This window comes from Eptesicus fuscus, chromosome 3 (assembly GCF_027574615.1).
Source record: "Eptesicus fuscus isolate TK198812 chromosome 3, DD_ASM_mEF_20220401, whole genome shotgun sequence".
NCBI classification, from domain to species: domain Eukaryota; kingdom Metazoa; phylum Chordata; class Mammalia; order Chiroptera; family Vespertilionidae; genus Eptesicus; species Eptesicus fuscus.
Window position 1 is genome coordinate 31,883,458 of NC_072475.1, and position 17,560 is coordinate 31,901,017.

The following is a 17,560-nucleotide window of genomic DNA, read 5'->3' on the forward strand; positions in this document are numbered from 1 at the left end:
TGGGGATGCACACTCAGCTTCAGCACAGGGACATAAGCCACCCTGATTTTCTATGTTCTGTGAAACAGTTCCAAGAGGCAGTAATCGGTGTTATTTGGGTAGGAAGAGGAGAGGGAAGAGTCCACAGTTCAGTAAAATTGGGAAAATACTGGGTAAAACAAAGTAATACAAATGCTATGTTCAAATGGAAGGGATGGTTAGTAACGCTATAAAACTTCTTTAAGTCACTGTTGTTTTTTCACAGAGCTGGCCTTGGGGTTCCACTAAACACACTTTGGGAAAGGTGACTAACCAGCTAACAAATGTCAGTGAGGCCAAGGTCAGGCAAAAGCAAAGCCAGAAGCATCTCCACTCAGTCCAATGACTCTCATTTGCCTGAAAATAAAAAAGCAGAAACAGAAGGAGTGTAAGAAGGAATCTATAGCTGGAGTCAGGCTACGCAGAGGGAAATATCATTCACTGGGTAACACACAGCATGAGCATAAGGACGAAGACAAGAAAGAACAGCACAGGAATAGACTTCATTAGACCCTGTTGTACAGGACTCTGCCACCTACCCTGTAATGAATGATAATAGCAATAATCAAACCTTAAGTGTACAAAGCAGTTTAAATTTAACAAAATACTTCCATAGTCCTTAATTCATTTCAACCTCAGTATAACCTCAGGATATATCAAAAAAGTATTTTTATTCTCATTCTACAGATAAGAAAAACTGAAGCTCTAAGTGGCTATATGGCCAGCTCAAGGCTACAGAAATTAGATGTAGAGCCAAAGCCATAAAGACAGGTCTTAGCCCCCTAAATAAGGCCACACTCCTTCCAGATCTCATAGTACAGGCTTTCTATTTGGAACCTGTACTACCTTAAAATGAAATAGTGTTGATTCTCCCCACCCCCTCCGCCAAATTTGTAAAATGTATAATTATTTTAAAATCACTCACTCTGCTAAGTTCTAATGTGCTACAATCAATTCTTCTTCTTATTTCCTCAAATAATCTACTTTCTCTTTACAAATTCTTGAGAAATTGGCCTTTTTTAACACTAAAGACCAACTATAATATCTAAATGGCAAGTAAATCATCAAATGCCATATTAGCAGTATTGAGCATTGGATTTAATATAAATAAAGCAATTCTGAGCTTACGTAAATACCAAGAATGCAAAGGTGGAAGGTAAAGCACAAAGGTAAGTGTGTTCTGACTTCATCTTCTCTGAATGCTTCTTTCAGATCCTATAATCTTCTACAAAAACAAGACCCTGGAAAGAACTGGTAAACCAGGTTCCCACTGGCACATGTGTTAGGAAGGAGAAAAGCTGACTGAGTGCCTACTATGTGTCAGGCACTGGCTGAGAGTTTCCACATACAGTACACTTCAGTTTTCATAACCCTCCACTATACTCTTACTAACAGGAAAAGGTCCAGATTCAGAGTAAATTGGCTGTCTTCACACAACTAGAATGAAGCAGAACCAGATGGGCAATCCAGCTCAGCCCTGCTCCAGACTCCTTTTTATTACACTCCTCTCCGCTTATGCAAATGCTAAATTACAATCCAAGATGTACAAATGCCAAGGCCTCGAAGCTTTTTCCAAATCCCCCTCCCACAATCCATTCAGGTCCCCACTCTGTCTGGGCAACATTAATTGCTCCATATTCTACACTCCCACCGCCTCTGTTTGCACATTAATTTTAAGAGTTTTGCTAGTTTGTCTTATCCTTAGAGAAGCAGTTCTCAACTGGGGGCAATTTTGCCCCACAGGAGCTATTTGGCAATGTCTGGACTTTGAGGTGCTAACTGGCATCTCATAGGTAGAGGCCAGGGATGCTGCTAAACATTCTACAAAGCACAGGACAGCTCCCACCACAAAGAGCTACCTGACCCAAATGTCAAGTGTGCTAAGGTTGAGAAACTCTGCCTTGCAATAATAATACGGTTTTATAAATCCTTTCATTTCCTCCCCTAAAAAAATCTCAAGGAATAACTAAGACAATAGATATGGAAACATTTAGCACACAGTAGGCACTCAGAGTACTAATTAGATAATCTGACTGCACACTTCTGTAGAGTAGGATCTCAATTGGCTCTGCATTATTTCCACACAAAGCATAGAGTCTTTTTCATTGGCTCTAAACAAATGTGAAATACTGTATTCTCTATATTGGAAATTCTTGATTAAAAAACAAATGCCACTGTTATCTAAGAAACACAACATTCTCCCATATTCATTCCTTAACAAATAAGTGAATGGTATAATTCATGATTCATTAGAACAGACTATGAAAAGCTACATTGCATTCCAAGTATGTCATAGAATCGCCTCCATTTCAGGACTATTAATAAGTTTACAATTAAAAAGCTTTGTCCTACATTAACAGAAAGTTAACTAAGAGATCACAATATTCAGATTGGAGAAAATCTAATACAACAGTTTCAGATTCTTCTCTATATACCAGGTCAGCTTTGACCATATCAATTCTCAGATCTTGAGTTCAATTATTCAGGAACAACCTTAAACTATAATCACAGCACGTCAAATAAAACCACCAGAAGTCAAATCTCTGAATGAGTACGTCAGAACTGGTGGACATCACATCTCAGGTCAAGACTTTATGCTTTTATACTTTTCTCAGCTTATGTCAGTTGGAAGCAGCGTGGATATCCTAAAGTAAATGATTACAAAACGCGTTAAAATGAGCATTCATTCAAGCAGCCCTACAACGGAATAATCTACAATCATTTTTACAGAGTTTCTGGAGTTGTGGCCCCAGGGCCCTGAACATCAGAATGAACCCATACAATATTTAATTAATGTGCAGATTCCTGGACCGTATCCCAGACCTACTGAATCAAAATTTCAGAGGTTGGGCCTGGAAATGGACATTTTAAATAAGTTCCCAAATATTCATTTTATACACTCAAATTTGAGAATCTCTGCCAGGAGACTGAATCCCAGAAAACGGATTTGCCACATTTTGTAAAATTCCAGCATGGATCTTGATTATACAGACTATTTGACAATCCATTTAATATAAACTCAATATCCACCTCCCACTATAAGAAAACAAGTAGAGCATTTTGTTGATTACTTTTGTGCAAATATGCATTTTCTGAAATAAGCAGACTGATGTTTTATGGGAAATACTGAAAAAACTGGGAATTCATATCAAAATAATTATTAAGGAAAATAAAGATCAATTCTGAGACCTACAATGGTTAACATCTATTATATTCCAGACTGTGAATACAGTGATGGCTAGATAGTCTAGGTCCCTACCCTTATTTTTATTTTATTTATGTATTGAAATTATTTATATATGTATGTACATAAACAAAGAAGGAAGGTAATTTCAGAGAGTGGCAATAAAACAGGTTGATGTGATAAAGTCTGGGAGGGAGGGAGGCAGAGGGGGTGGTTGACTGTATTAGATATAAGGATGAAAAGTGGTTTCCTTGACGAGGTAACTTTCAAGCTGAGACCTGAAGGAGAAGTGCCCAGTCATAAGAGGGTTGGGGGAAAGTGTTCTGGGCAGAGGGAACTCTAACTATAAAGAGTCTAAGGGGAGAACAAGGTTCTCTTCAAATTATTATAGGAATTAAATAACAAGTCAGATAATAGGTATAAAATGTTTTATGAAGTAGAAAACTATGTAAAAGTATAAAGCATTATTTTTACTAATATATTAGAATAGTTTCAAGACAGAAGCCAAGATAATGAAGGGCCTCAGGTCTGTGGCATATGAGGAATTAATTAGGCCATTGAGGTTACATTGTCTAGGAAGCAAGAGACACAAGTATGTGTTTGGAGGAAGTAGGGAGAAGTCTTCAAATACCCGAAGGAGTCTGTTCTTGGTGAAGAGGATTTATTTTTTTTAGATAGCTCTGAGGGTATGGTAAACATTTTTGGAAGCCAAAATCTTGATCCAATATGATAATGAACATTCAAAAAGAGTTGCAGGAAGATGGACCAACTGTGAGATAGTGAGCTCCACATGACTGGAGGTGATCAAGGATGGGTTGAATAGACAGCTGACATCATAATGATTGGACTAGGTCAGTGGTCGGCAAACTGCAGCTCGCGAGCCACATGCGGCTCTTTGGCCCCTTGAGTGTGGCTCTTCCACAAAATACCACGGCCTGGGCGAGTCTATTTTGAAGAAGTGGTGTTAGAAGAAGTTTAAGTTGAAAAAATTTGGCTCTCGAAAGAAATTTCAATCGTTGTACTGTTGATATTTGGCTCTGTTGACTAATGAGTTTGCCGACCACTGGACTAGGTGATGATCTAAGAGGACCTTTGCAATCCTTTGAACACATACACACACACACACACACACACACACACACACACACACTCACAGTGCTCTCTCTCTCACACACACTATAACCACCAAGATGGCCTCTTTACTTCATCCTTTATAACCTTAAGGAAATTTCAAGAGAAACCTGAGCTATACTGGGGTATACCAACTTCCTGATTCATACTGACACCCAGGACTAAAGGGCAAATTAAGATATGGGATAGATAACATTCATTTTTAAAATCTGTAGCTACGATTTAATGGTGTTTTAATAACAAACACTTAACCATTATTTCAAACTATTAAAATAATTACTGTTTTAACAAAAACATGTCGGGATTTCATTAGTTCCCAATAGGAAGCATCCCAATAAACAGCCAAAATATTGAACAAACAGATAGGTGTCCTTTCATTGGCTGGTTTTTTAATGGGAGCCATGAGCCCAGGAAGATGGTTTCCTCATTAAAACTCCTGAGGAAGAATCACTACTCTTTATAATTTTGTATTCTATCCTATAAATAAAGTAAAAAACAGATACTGAATTGCCACTTGACCACCTGGGACCAAAATGCTAAAGATAAACAAATCTAGCCTTCCACAAACAGACAGACCAAGCTAGACTTAGAAGTAAGAGGAGAAGCTACTTTGAAAAGCTAATCATTACTAAATGACCTTTACATAAAATACTTATATTTCCACATCCTGATGTATGTGGCTTACATACAGATATACCTCAGGAAATATTCTCTTAATATCTACATATACGTTTTGTTTCTTAAAAACTACTTGTAAATTAAGTTAAATTATTACCCTCTTAGAACAGCTTATAATGATTTTTTCTATAAAATAAAGACTACGTCCATATAATTGTTCATAAAATCATACCTTACTATGTGAAATCCAGGGACACCAAAAGCCAATTTACAAAAAAATTAAAATCAAAGGTCTAATACCTAATATAAAGGAAGTATTTATCATAGAGGTATTTTTGTATAGGAATCTCTTCGTAGGGCTATACAATTGCTATTTATGCCAGCAGTATTTTAGAAATATACCTAGTCCATAAAAGTTAAATATAACTAGTAATGTAAACAATCACTTCTTAAGTTATTTTTCTTTAAGGTTCACACACGTGAGTTCAAATTCTGCTACTTTATTAAGTTTTAATCCTTTAGAATTCAAGGTAACAGCAGAACTGGATTAGTGGCTCAGGAAACCCAGGTGTCTCTGTTCATGAGCGAGTGCCACCTAGTATCATCTGGATTGTCTAAAAACTGAATCCTTAACTGGGTAGGGAGTTATTTCTAACTACATTCTCACTTGACTAATGCACAGAAAAGCTGTGATGCCACAAAACAATACCTAGGGTTAGAGAAGGAGACCAAGTCTCCTGTCACAATGTCCAATTTGTTCACCATGACCATTCTTTGCAGTCTCAGCTTGAGAGGTGCCCAAGTTTTGTATCAACCACTAAGAGAATGGCACCCTTTAGAATAATAATGTTAACAATATGGGAAAAGCCTTTCTTCTCTAAAAAGATCTGAGACCTCTTGTCATTTGTTTCCTCTTTGTTTTCAGGTACAAGGTATTAGGGATAATTCTGGATTTTCCAAACCTTTTCATCCAAAATTGAACCTCTTTGTTATCTTCTCTTGCAAGAGTGTACAGTCTACCCCTTGGATTCGTGGGCAAAGCTGTGGATCATCCCACAAATGTGTACTCTATAGGTGGGAAGCACAATAGAATGGAATCGCTCTAAGAAATGGCACCATGAAACCAACAGCATGCTACAGAGTTGCTTCTCCATCCTGATAGCAAATCAGAAGTAATTTTCTGCCTAAATCAGAGCTTAATTCCTTAGTTCACTTTAATTCACAAGTTCAATCCAATTTCCCAAAATGCAATAATACAATCTTCCAACCTAATTATCATCATTGAAAGTATTTAAAAGCATTTGCTGAGACACATTTCTTTCTTGTGTCAGACAGAATCAACGTCAATCGAACATCTTGGGTAGACTACATTCTGTCTCACTGCAGAGGGTTGACATTTTAAGAAATAATGGTTTCTTAAAAGAGAAAATTTTCCCTTGGAGTGAACACCAAAGGGTACTACCTCCCAGTAAATAAAGGTTGAAATATGATTCTGTTTATAATTGTGTTTTAAAAACCAGATTCTCAAAATTACTATATTAAGTACATACATACATATACAAAATATGTTTACATATTTGTATGTATATACTTGACATTCTATATGATTAGAAATCTTATTATCCGGATGACTTCTACAATTATTTGAATCAGATAACTGAAGTTTAGGCCTCAGAGAAGTATTTTTAAAAATAAAACAAGAGATAATTATTAATGGAAATGCCATCCTATATCCCTACCACTCAGGAAAATGATGGGATATTTCCCTAGAAACAATCATAAGGAAACAGTTGGTTTATTTTGAAGGCAGTTATTTCAATAGCTTATTCACTAAAACCCCCTGAGTTTTAGTCTAAAAACAGTTCATTTCCATTTCCTTTTGATAATCAGAAAGGGAATCAACCCACATTTTAAACAACCATTTTTTAGATCACTTACGGGGGAACAGTAAAATGCTTTTAAAAGCATTTTTGGGGAGAATTTTTAAGCAGAAATTAGTAAAAGCACAAGAAGGACTTCTTATTCCTCAGCTCAATCTTAACTCAACCTTAACTTTTAATTATTTCGTATCTTGTAAAAAGTCATTGCTGCATTAGGCCTTTGCTTTGTGAGGTAGCCAGTTTTCTCCTAACACTGTTCACCAAACTCATTTAACTCATGCCCTAGGCCAATAACAAATCTACTTTTCCAGCTGTGATACTTTAATAGCTTAAATTTCTAAAGTAAATGGCATCCTTTGCTCCTTTGAAAACCAGTCTGGCAACGATTAAAGTAAAGGAAACTAACCACCTGAAGAACTTCAAATATGCAGACATGTGTCAGATATAAACACTGTAATACACAATGACTGGAAAGGCCTGAATCCCAGAATCCAGTTTAGGCCATGGGACTCCACATATATTTAAAATGGTGGAGAGTCAACTGACAAGTACAGTATATTATTTCATTTTCAATCTGGCATGAGGCATATATGAGCAAGAACAGACAGCACTGCAACTCAGCATTCATGAACCCAAACAACACATAAGCCATATTCAAACTCAACTGAACTTACCTTATACACTTGTCCATATGTTCCATTTCCAACAAGTTCCACCAATTCAAAGATCCCTGCAGGATCCTGAAAGAAAATAAACAAATCATAAAAATTCAAACAATATTCCAGGCATTGTCTTAATTAAAAGCAAATAGTTATTTAACATACACAAATAAATAACAACTTTAGCTTTGGGGCTCTGATGTGTTAATATTGAATACTATTAAACTTTAATTCAGTTGCAGCTATGAAATTAGTCAAAATCCATATTTTGTTTCTATTTTACATTTCTATGAGATGTGCTAAAGTCAGATAAAAAGAGACATGACTTCCACTGAAACAATTAAACAACAACAACTTACATTTCTCACTGCCAAATAGAAATACACTTGCAGGTACATCAAGACACAATTTGCAATAGGTCAGATCTGGAAACAGCCCAAGTGCCCATCAGTAGATGAGTGGATAAAAAAGCTGATGTACATTTATACCATGAAGCAATAAAAAAGAAGGATCTCTTACCCTTAGAGACAGCATGGAGGGACTTGGAGAGTATTATGCTAAGCAAAATAAGCTAGTCAGAGAAAGACAAGTATCACATGATCTCACTCATATGTGTAATCTAATGAACAAGATAAACTGATGAGCAAAATAGATCCAGAGACATAGAAGCATAGAACAGACTGTGGAACCTCAGAGGGAAGGTGGGGGAGGGTAGGTGGGTGGGAAGAGATCAAAGAACTTGCATGCATATATGCATAACCCATGGACACAGACAAGAGGGTGATGAAGGCCTTGGATGGGTAATGGGGTCAGGCTAGAAGGGGTTAATAGGGGGGGATATGAAATATTTTCAATAATAAAGATTTAATTGAAAGAAAATAGATAAAATGAAAGACTGATCATCTTGGGGTTCTAATTTTTGAGATCTTCCTCTTTGAAAATTCTGCACTGCTTGTTGTGTTGAACACTGGCAGTCAAGAAAGTGGTACTCTCCTTACCTAGGTGGTCACCGTGGAAGTAACACCCCTGCCCCCCTTAAGTGGTATTGGATTCATCTCCCCTCGCTACGATGCCACCTCTGCAAAATACCCTTTTGCAGGTGGCTTCCAGCTCCTGCAGTACCTGAGGAATACCTGCAGGCATTAGAATGCAAACTAAATGGGGAAATTATGCAGGTTCTTTTTTTTTTTTAAATATATTTTATTGACTTTTTTACAGAGAGGAAGGGAGAGGGATAGAGAGTTAGAAACATCGATCAGCTGCCTCCTGCACACCCCCTACCGGGGATGTGCCCACAACCAAGGCACACGCCCTTGGCCGGAATCGAACCCAGGATCTTTCAGTCCGCAGGCCGACGCTCTATCCACTGAGCCAAACCGGTTTCGGCTTATGCAGGTTCTTACCACCAAATGTGTCTGCCTATCCTCAGTGTCAGCTAAATGTTAGAATGCTCACCAAATGTTGAACAACTGAGGCTCTTCTTACTGAATCACTATCCCAAAATGTTGAAAAGAAAAATCAAAGGCTGTAACATTCAACTCAGAGGCAGAAATTGACATTGACCTCTACCGATTCCTAACTGGACAGAAATTGTTTCTGGAAAAGCCTAACTCAAGAATGACAGACTTACACATCCACAGGGACCACGAAAATGGCCTAAGCGTGAAGTAGGGTTGCTGAGGCCTGTGGCAAACTGAAGAAGTCAGGTCTCCTTTGGGTGGGGTTGGGGGGTAAATTTTATGTCGCTGGAACAATTATACTGTAAACCTATGAACACGGTATTGCCAAGTCTAAAGATTTTTTTTAAAGAAAAACGGAACAATTTGTTTAATCTGAGATTGCCTCTTTTTTTTATTGATCTTTATTGTTCAGTGTATTTCATATGTCCCCCCATTGCTCCGCTCCATCCAGTTCCCACCCTACCCGAGACCTTCACCTAATTTTTAAATGTTAGGCAACAACTCACTTAAAAAAAAAAACCACCAAAAAACTCTGAAGGACAAATAAAAGACTATCACCTCTGGCCTAAAAGCATGACTATAGCTAGTCAACACTTCTGTTATGAGAATGCTGCCACATATTATTACGGTCTCTGAGAGGGAACGGGGAAGCCTAAGCTGGGGCTTCAGACAGATCTGGGTTGAACACCAGCTTTGCCGCAACTGGCTGGGACCCTAGGACACCCTGGAGAGCAATTTAGTCTATGAGCAGAAAAAACTGGATGGCATCTACCTAGCAGAGCTCTGGTGAAGAACAAGTGAGGGTCCAGCACCACGCCTTGAACATAGTCAGCCATCAATTAATATCCAATAATAACATTTAAGATGAGGAATTTCACACCATTAGCAGCACAGAAATGAATAAGGGCCGCTTCGGGCTGCTACTCGTGAGGAAGGAAACAAATGAGTTGAATGTGACACATTACAATTCTTCTTTAAAGTTACAGTTTTTAAGTAAATCAGGCCCAAGAAAAGCCCTTTGCAATGTGCCTTCAAAGAGTCCACATAGAAAATAAATGCAAAACAAAAAACCCCAACAGTTGAAGCACTTAGTCACTGAGAAAATAGGAATTAGCGTTATCCATTAGTATAAAGCCAGAAGGGCAAGAAACCACACTGCAGACTCGTGTCCCAACAGATCAAACCGTCCAGAAGTTCCAGCTAAACCCCATCTGATCAGGGAGGTGAGGACACCTTTCCAGATGGAACCAGGGAACAGGAGAACATTGTAAGGGCCGAAAGCTCTGTCTACCGAGACCCCATCACTAAAAGACATGATCAAGGCCACCTGTGAGGCCTCAGGATAGGAAAGAAAAATTGTCCAACTACTAGGCAGCAGGTTTTATTGAAAACGAATTAGAAACAAATGAGGAAAAGGAAAAAAGAAGCCCACAAATGGTGGCAGCTGCTGTTTGTTTCTAAGCTGTGCTTCCCAGTAGTTTGTTTGCTCAGTGCTGTTTCTGCAACAAATTTCAAGGGAGGTTCTACATTTGCTTGAAATATCTCAATTGTGTTTTCAACATTCATTTTTCTCACTAAAAAAAAAAAATGAACGAGAGAAAGGCGATGCAGGACGATGACTACTAGCTGCCTTAAGGAGTGTGGGAAGAGTAATAGAGGTGTAGAGCATAGGGGCGGGGGGAGAGAAACAGGGTGCAGAGCTGGGACCAGCTTCTACACCCAGGGGTCATCCCACCTCATGGATCCCTCCTCAGGGCTGGGTTTAATGGTTAGGTCTCCGGAGGAGCTGAGCAGCTCACTTCTCGGCTCTCTCCTTCCTTGAATAGTCCATACTGAGCATATGGCCCAACCAATCGGAGCCAAGGAGGCTCAATGCTGACTTTCGTTCCAGCTACTGGGAGAGAGGCTTCCTCCACTGGACATGTCCAAGGGGATCAGAAGCAAAGGTCAGAGGGATTGCAGACTTTGATTGGCGTCCCCTCTTGGGTAAGCAACCAAACTGAAAACAATCATCTACTTAGGTTGGTTCCCCAGGAGATAGACTCTGAAAATCTCTGAGATTTACGCGGAGGGAGTCTGTTGGTGTGTGCGCAGTGGGGGAGTGAAGGGAGAAGGACTTGACTGAGCAGACGGAAGGGTTCAACTGGGATGCACAGGAGCTATGAGTCTGGGATGACTCTTCAAAATTATCCTACATTGAGGCAGGGGAGCCTTTGTACCCCACTTCCATTGACTCATCATTGTAGGCTATCCTCCAACCCCCTCCCAGAGGTTATAATATTGGGGGAAGCAACATGCTTCAGCTGAGGACAATTCCCAGGTGAGAACCATCCCTACCTGCCTATGTTCCCAGCAGGTGGACAATGAGGGCCTCAGCTGTGGAGAGGGCATCTGGGTGACATACAGCAGCATCCACTACAAGCATCATAGCTAGAAATGAGTAACAGTTTGGAACTAGAAGAGAATCTATAAGCATCTATGTTTACAGTATGCTGACAGTAATAAGGCAAAATGGCATGATAGAGTCATGGTATTTGCAAGGAAGGGGCTCTCAGAGACCCTAGAAAGCAGAAGGCAGAGGTATTGTTCAGGGACACTTGAACTTAGCACTGACCATGAACTTCCTTCTCCTCTACCCCCAATCTAAGTGCCAGGAGAGCTAGATGTTTGTGAATATTCCCTTACACAAATGCATATAATTTTTAGTTATGTTCTTGAGGAATAGTGATAGAATTTGAACATGGTAAGCATTCAGCTGTTTTTTCCCCACTCTTATAGGACTCTAAATGTACAGTTGACCCTTGAACAAAAAGGTTGGAACTGTATGGGTCCTCTTACATGCATATTTTTTTAAATAAATACTATAAATGTATTTTCTCTTCCTTATGATTTTCTTAACATTTTATATTCTCTAGCTTACTTTACTGTAAGAATATGGTATACTGTACATATAACATACAGAATACATGTTAATCATTTGTATATGTTATCAGTAAGGCTTCCAGTCAAAGGTAGGCTACTAGTAGTTAAGTTTTTGGGGAAGTCAAAAGATATACATGGATTTTCACCCGCATGGGGGATTAGTGTCCCAAACCCTCGTGCTGTTCAAGACTCATCTGTAATTTCTCCCAATGGTCACCAATGACTTCAATCTCCTATTTTTAGTGTGTGTGTGTTGTTGTTTTTTAATCAGTCCTGTCCTAGTTGTCCCTTTTGAGGCATTTATACTGCTGAGTACCACACGGTTGTTGAAAACATATCCCCTCCTTTGTCTTCCAATACACCACTCAGTCTCTCTCAGGGATTCTGTTTCTTCTGCCCATACCTTAAAGGTAGGTTGTTCATGTGCTAATGACTTTACTCCAAACTAGAGGCCCGGTGCACGGGATTCGTGCACTGGTGGGGGACATGGCCTGTGGGAATCGGCCCACTGTGGGAGCACAGCTCATCCCAGTCTGGCAAGTAGCTGTGGACCCACCCTCTGAGTGGCTGCTCCCTGGTCCGGCATCTTCCGTGGAGCTGGAGCACTCGCCTCTCCAGGGGACCCAGTAGGGGCCAAGCCCAGGGACAATAGCACTGAGAGGCAGTGGAGTAGGCCTCAATCCTGCGATGGCCAAGAACCCACCTCCCAGCCTCCGGGGTCAGCTCTGTGAGCCTGGTGGTGGTGCTGCATGGCCTGCGGGCATCCGGAGGAGGCAGCAGGGAGCAAGGAGGAGGAGCCTGGGGCGAGGAGGCAAAGAACGCAGCCCGGGTTCCTGCCTGTTGGCCAGGGGTTTGCAGCAGGAGCAGCTGCTCATCATGGTCAGCCAAGCAGCGCTCCCACTGTGGTAGCGCACTGACCCCCAGGGGGAAGCTCCTGCATTGAGCATCTGCCCCCTGGTGGTCAGTACACATCATAGCGACTGGTCAACTGGTCGCTCTGGTTGTTACACCATTTGGTCCCTGGGCTTTTGTTATATAAGATACCCACCGTATCCATCTACTCCCCTCCATTCACATGAGCAGGACTCACCATCTCTTGCTGGGACTATTTACTTTCACTCAGTTCTTCCCTCCTTTCACTCTATCCTTCAAGCTGATCTTTCTAAAATAAACATTTCTAAACACAACACGCCATGCTTTAAAATTCTACATGATGTGGTCCAAATTGAAACCAAGATCCTTTCATTCTTGGGCCCACCTTTCGTTCTCAGCCTTGTGTTCCATCATTTTGTCCTATAATCAACCACCTCAGACCACCTGCCATTTCCCTCACACACCACACTCGGTCATGTCTCGGTGTCTTGGTTCATACCATCTGTCTGCCAAGATTATGCCATTCTCTAACAGGCAAGCCCATCCTGGAAAGCCCAGTTTGCCACCTCCTCTGGGAAGCCTTTCTCAGGTTAGTACCACCGCCTCTCTGCACTTAAAGCATGTTGTGCATAAGCTCTATGATAACCACTTTTGCATAGTACTATACCCTCTTCCATTTCTCTCCTCTGATGAATTACAAATGCCCTGAGCTTGGGGACTGTAACATATTTATCTTAGTATTTCCCAGCACTTAGCACAGTGTCCCGCACATAACTGCTAGCAATAGCTATTTACTGAATAAGGTTGATGTCTCACTCCCAATTCTCTACAACATATGTAGAAAAAAAGTCACCAGCCCTCACCAGTTTGGCTCAGTGGATAGAGCGTCGGCCTGAGGACTGAAAGGTCCCAGGTTTGATTCCGGTCAAGGGCATGTAACCTGGGTTTCGGGCACATCCCCAGTGAGAGGTGTGCAGGAGGCAGCTGATTGATGTTTCTCTCTCTCTCTCATCGATGTTTCTAACTCTCTATCCCTCTTCCTTCCTCTCTGTAAAAAATCAATAAAATATATTTTTTTTAAAAAAGAAAGAAAGTCACCAAAAATGGGATCAGAACGTGGAGCCAAAGGTCGAGCAAACCTAGGTCCTTCCTTTTTCAGTCTAGGCAAGCCGTCCCAGCCACTGTCCCCTCGATCCCCCTTACCCCGCTCTCCATTGCACAAAATGGTCCCATGCAAAGCTCCTACGGTATTCCCAGCTCTGAAGAAAATTCATAAAGCCCATTGGTGCAAGCTGGGCCTCATGTGCATTGCGAAGATGGGCTGTCAGGATGCGGCCCGGTGCAATGCAACACGGGGAAGATGCTGTTCCTAATGATCATGTTACAAAGGCAGGAAAGCTAAGAGACAAGAATCAGCTTAATTCTCCCTCTCGTATTTGCTTAGTCGCTCCTAAAGCCAGGGTGGGCAGCAGGAAAGAGGATTACATACACCAAGGAGAAAAGAGCAAACCGTTGACATTTACCAAAGTCGGGAATCCCTATTGGCTACACATGCCTTTATTCAGATCATAACCTTTGCTGGGAGGCTGAAAAGAAAATTTAATTCCAAGGTAGAGTAGTTTACATTATTTCATAATGAAATGTAACTACAACATTTCAAAAGGCGAGCTATTCCATGAAAGAAATGTAACTTTCTAACAAGTACTGATAAAAGCAAATTTAGTTAGTTATCATCATAAAATTTATAATGATAGCTAACATCTCATGAGCATTTATGTACCAGGCACTATTCTAAGCATTTTCCATAATTAGGTCATTTCATTACCACTGCTCTATCAAGTGGATACTACTGTTGTCTTTGCTTTACAGATGAGGAAACTGAGGCACAGAGAGATTAAGCATTTGGTCCAAGTCACACCATCAATGAGTAGATGGGCCGGAACACGCACCAAACCCTGGGCACTTAACCACTCAGTGCTCCATCAGCTTCATGGAATCCACATTCCCAACCCTTGACTTGTCATTTGCTGGCTCTCCAGCCTTGGGCAAGTTTCGTATCTGCTCTGAGTCATAGTTTCTTCATCTCTAAAATGGGGACAAAATTACCTTCCTCACACGGCTACTTTGAGGAGTGTGGAAGTGTGTAGACTAGCTCAGGGCCTGATACACAATAGGATGTCCATAAATATTAACCCCCTTCTTTCCTTTTTTTCTTTGAAAAAGAGTTCATTTAATATATAAACAAAAAAACAAAAGACACCAGAAAATTCAGTCTGTATTTCATATATTTTCAACTAAAAATTAAAACCAGGAAAGGAAAACCTATTGTTTTTTAATCAACATCAATACTTACTTAGTAAACTGGGTCAGATATTTATGTGCATACAGATGTCTCTTTAGAAATAAGTGAGACTTGGGAAGACACGTTAACTTTTTGGGGCTCCTGGGATGTTACAATAAATTTTCTCTTCTGTCAGTTGAAATTCAAGAATTCAGACAACAGTGGCAAGCTTAAGCCTGACTTCACAGCTGGGTGGAGAGATTTCAGTTCTAGAGGTTAATATGCATAGTCACTGAGTTATGCTTTAATTCTTCCAGGTCCCCCGAATGATACTGGATTTATCATGACCCTAAATAACATCTCTAGACTAAATCCCAAACTAGGATGACTATTCCTTAGCCTCATAAAAGATGTCATATATTCCTCCCAAATGAAAATGAAATTAAGAGAGAGACACTGGGAGGGATCATGAGCAATGGCTTAAACAGACTCTAGACCCCGTTTTCCCCAAATTCCTCTTAAAGACATAGCCATTCTGTGGCAGACCTTTCCTTTGATTCACCGTCCTCGAGCAGGGTGAAACAGACCCCAGCTGAACACGGATGGCTGATCCGGCTCCCAGAATGACTGCCTACCCCCGGATTCCCTACTGACATCTGCCAAGCGACTGTGCTTACTCTAAACTCAGGGGCCTTAAAAAGACCAAAATGTTATTTCTCTTAGAACCATATTTAGCAGCTGTTTTGTTCAGTTTCAGCCTAACTGACAAGTATATGCTTACAAAAGCGAAACAGAATAAAGAAAACAGGAACAGGAGAACTCTCCACATTTATCTTGAGCCTTCAGGCTTTTCAACACCACGTTCTTCCCAAGTAAGAGCAGCGCTAGGACAATTGTGCTGACGCAACAACCCCCCTTTCCCGTCCGTGCTGCGCTCACAGCCAAACACGGTCCCTCAAAGCTCATTTCATACCCACCTTCCCTCCTCCTAATGTAGTGGGGGCCTGAGGAGCCAACGGTCTTTCTTGCCTTCCACAATGGGGTTTATTCAGGCCCTGAGCTCTACCCACATCTCCCACCCACCTACTGTCTGAGGTGGAAGCAGAAGGTACTTCCAGCCTGGTGAAGAAAAGATACCAGTGTGTGAGCAAATAACTGCACGTATGCAACTCATTAAATTACAATGACAAGCAACATGCAGGGAAAGTATAAGGTGCTCCAAGAATATCTACCTGGGATATTTAGAATACAGCCTAGATGGATCTTTGTTAACATACTGTCCAACCTATGCACAGCAAATGGAACAAATAATTTAAGTTAAAAAAAAGTGTGTGTGTGTGTGTGTGCGCACGCTGCGTTTTCTCACTTAATTATCTGTACAGCACAAAAAAAGTTAGGGTCCTGGGTTCGATTCTAGTCAAGGGCACGTCCTTGGTTGCAGGCTCCTCCCCAGCCCGGGACCCTAGTTGGGGCACTTGCAGGAGGCAACCAATTGATGTGTTTCTCTCACATCAATGTTGCTCTTGTCTTTCCCTCTCACTTCCACTCTTCCTAAAAATCAATGGAAAAATATCCTCGGGTGAGGATTAACAAAAAATAAAAAAATTAGGGTTCCTGTCCAGACTCTACTCCTGGCTCGTGTCATTTAAAACTATCCTATTTTGGTTGTCCCATCTGCAAAGTGGGATCATCTGCTTGGCCTGCCTTTTTCACAAGGTTGCATCCTGCATGTGAATGTGCTGGGCACCTCCCCCCAACCCCTCAGCTCCATGTGTCCAGCCTTGTCCCTTGGGAAAGGTGGTCTTGAGTGCAGGATGCCATCTGCCTCGTACAGCTGAGCCCGGGTAGATGGTGCTGGCATCCTTTTACCAACCCTAACTCTTAGCTACATCAGGACGTGATCCCAGCCAAGCCTCAAGGAGCACCAGCCTCGATGCTGGTAGCTTCTTCCAGCCCTAGGGCCAGGAAGGCTGCAGCCTCCCCACCTCCTGTTCCGTTTAAAGTTCCATCTGCTACTGAACAGCCATCACTAGTGAAAGAGCTTCCCGTGCCCCCTGCCGCTGCTCACCTACTCACTCGGGACTCTGCGGCTCTAGCCTGTCCTCAAAAAACAGTCTTTAGCAGCAGATCTGAAACCTGGCTCCTGAGACGAGCTGCTACAGACCTTAAACTACACTGATCACTATCACTATGTCTGGGGTAGACAATAGCCTAAATGCTTCATATACATTTTCATATTTAATCCTCAGAGCAATCATGAGAAGTAGATATTACTAACCCCCATTTTCACATGATGAAACAAAAGCTTCAAGGAATTAAATAACTTGCCCAAGGTTAAACAGTATGTAATAGAAACAGCAGCCAAGACCAGATTATAAAATAAGGATAAAAATACCTTGCTCAAGGATTGTGTTGAGGATCCAAAACAGCATATATAAAGCACTCAGCACCAGTGTATGGCAGTGCTTAACAAATAACACTACTGCTATTACTGCTATTGCTGCTGGTATTAATAAAAGTTCCCCAAGGTGACA

At 41.0% G+C, this 17,560-nt stretch overlaps 1 protein-coding gene across 1 annotated transcript in view; it reads right to left on the minus strand.

Annotated features, from left to right (window-relative positions):
- TNIK (TRAF2 and NCK interacting kinase) overlaps positions 1-17,560 on the minus strand; it is a 341,946-nt gene that overhangs the window by 249,933 nt on the left and 74,453 nt on the right. Inside the window, exon 2 of the mRNA XM_008142296.3 lies at positions 7,506-7,571. Coding sequence (XP_008140518.1) covers positions 7,506-7,571 — 66 coding nt within the window. The remainder of the gene's footprint in view (positions 1-7,505; positions 7,572-17,560) is intronic.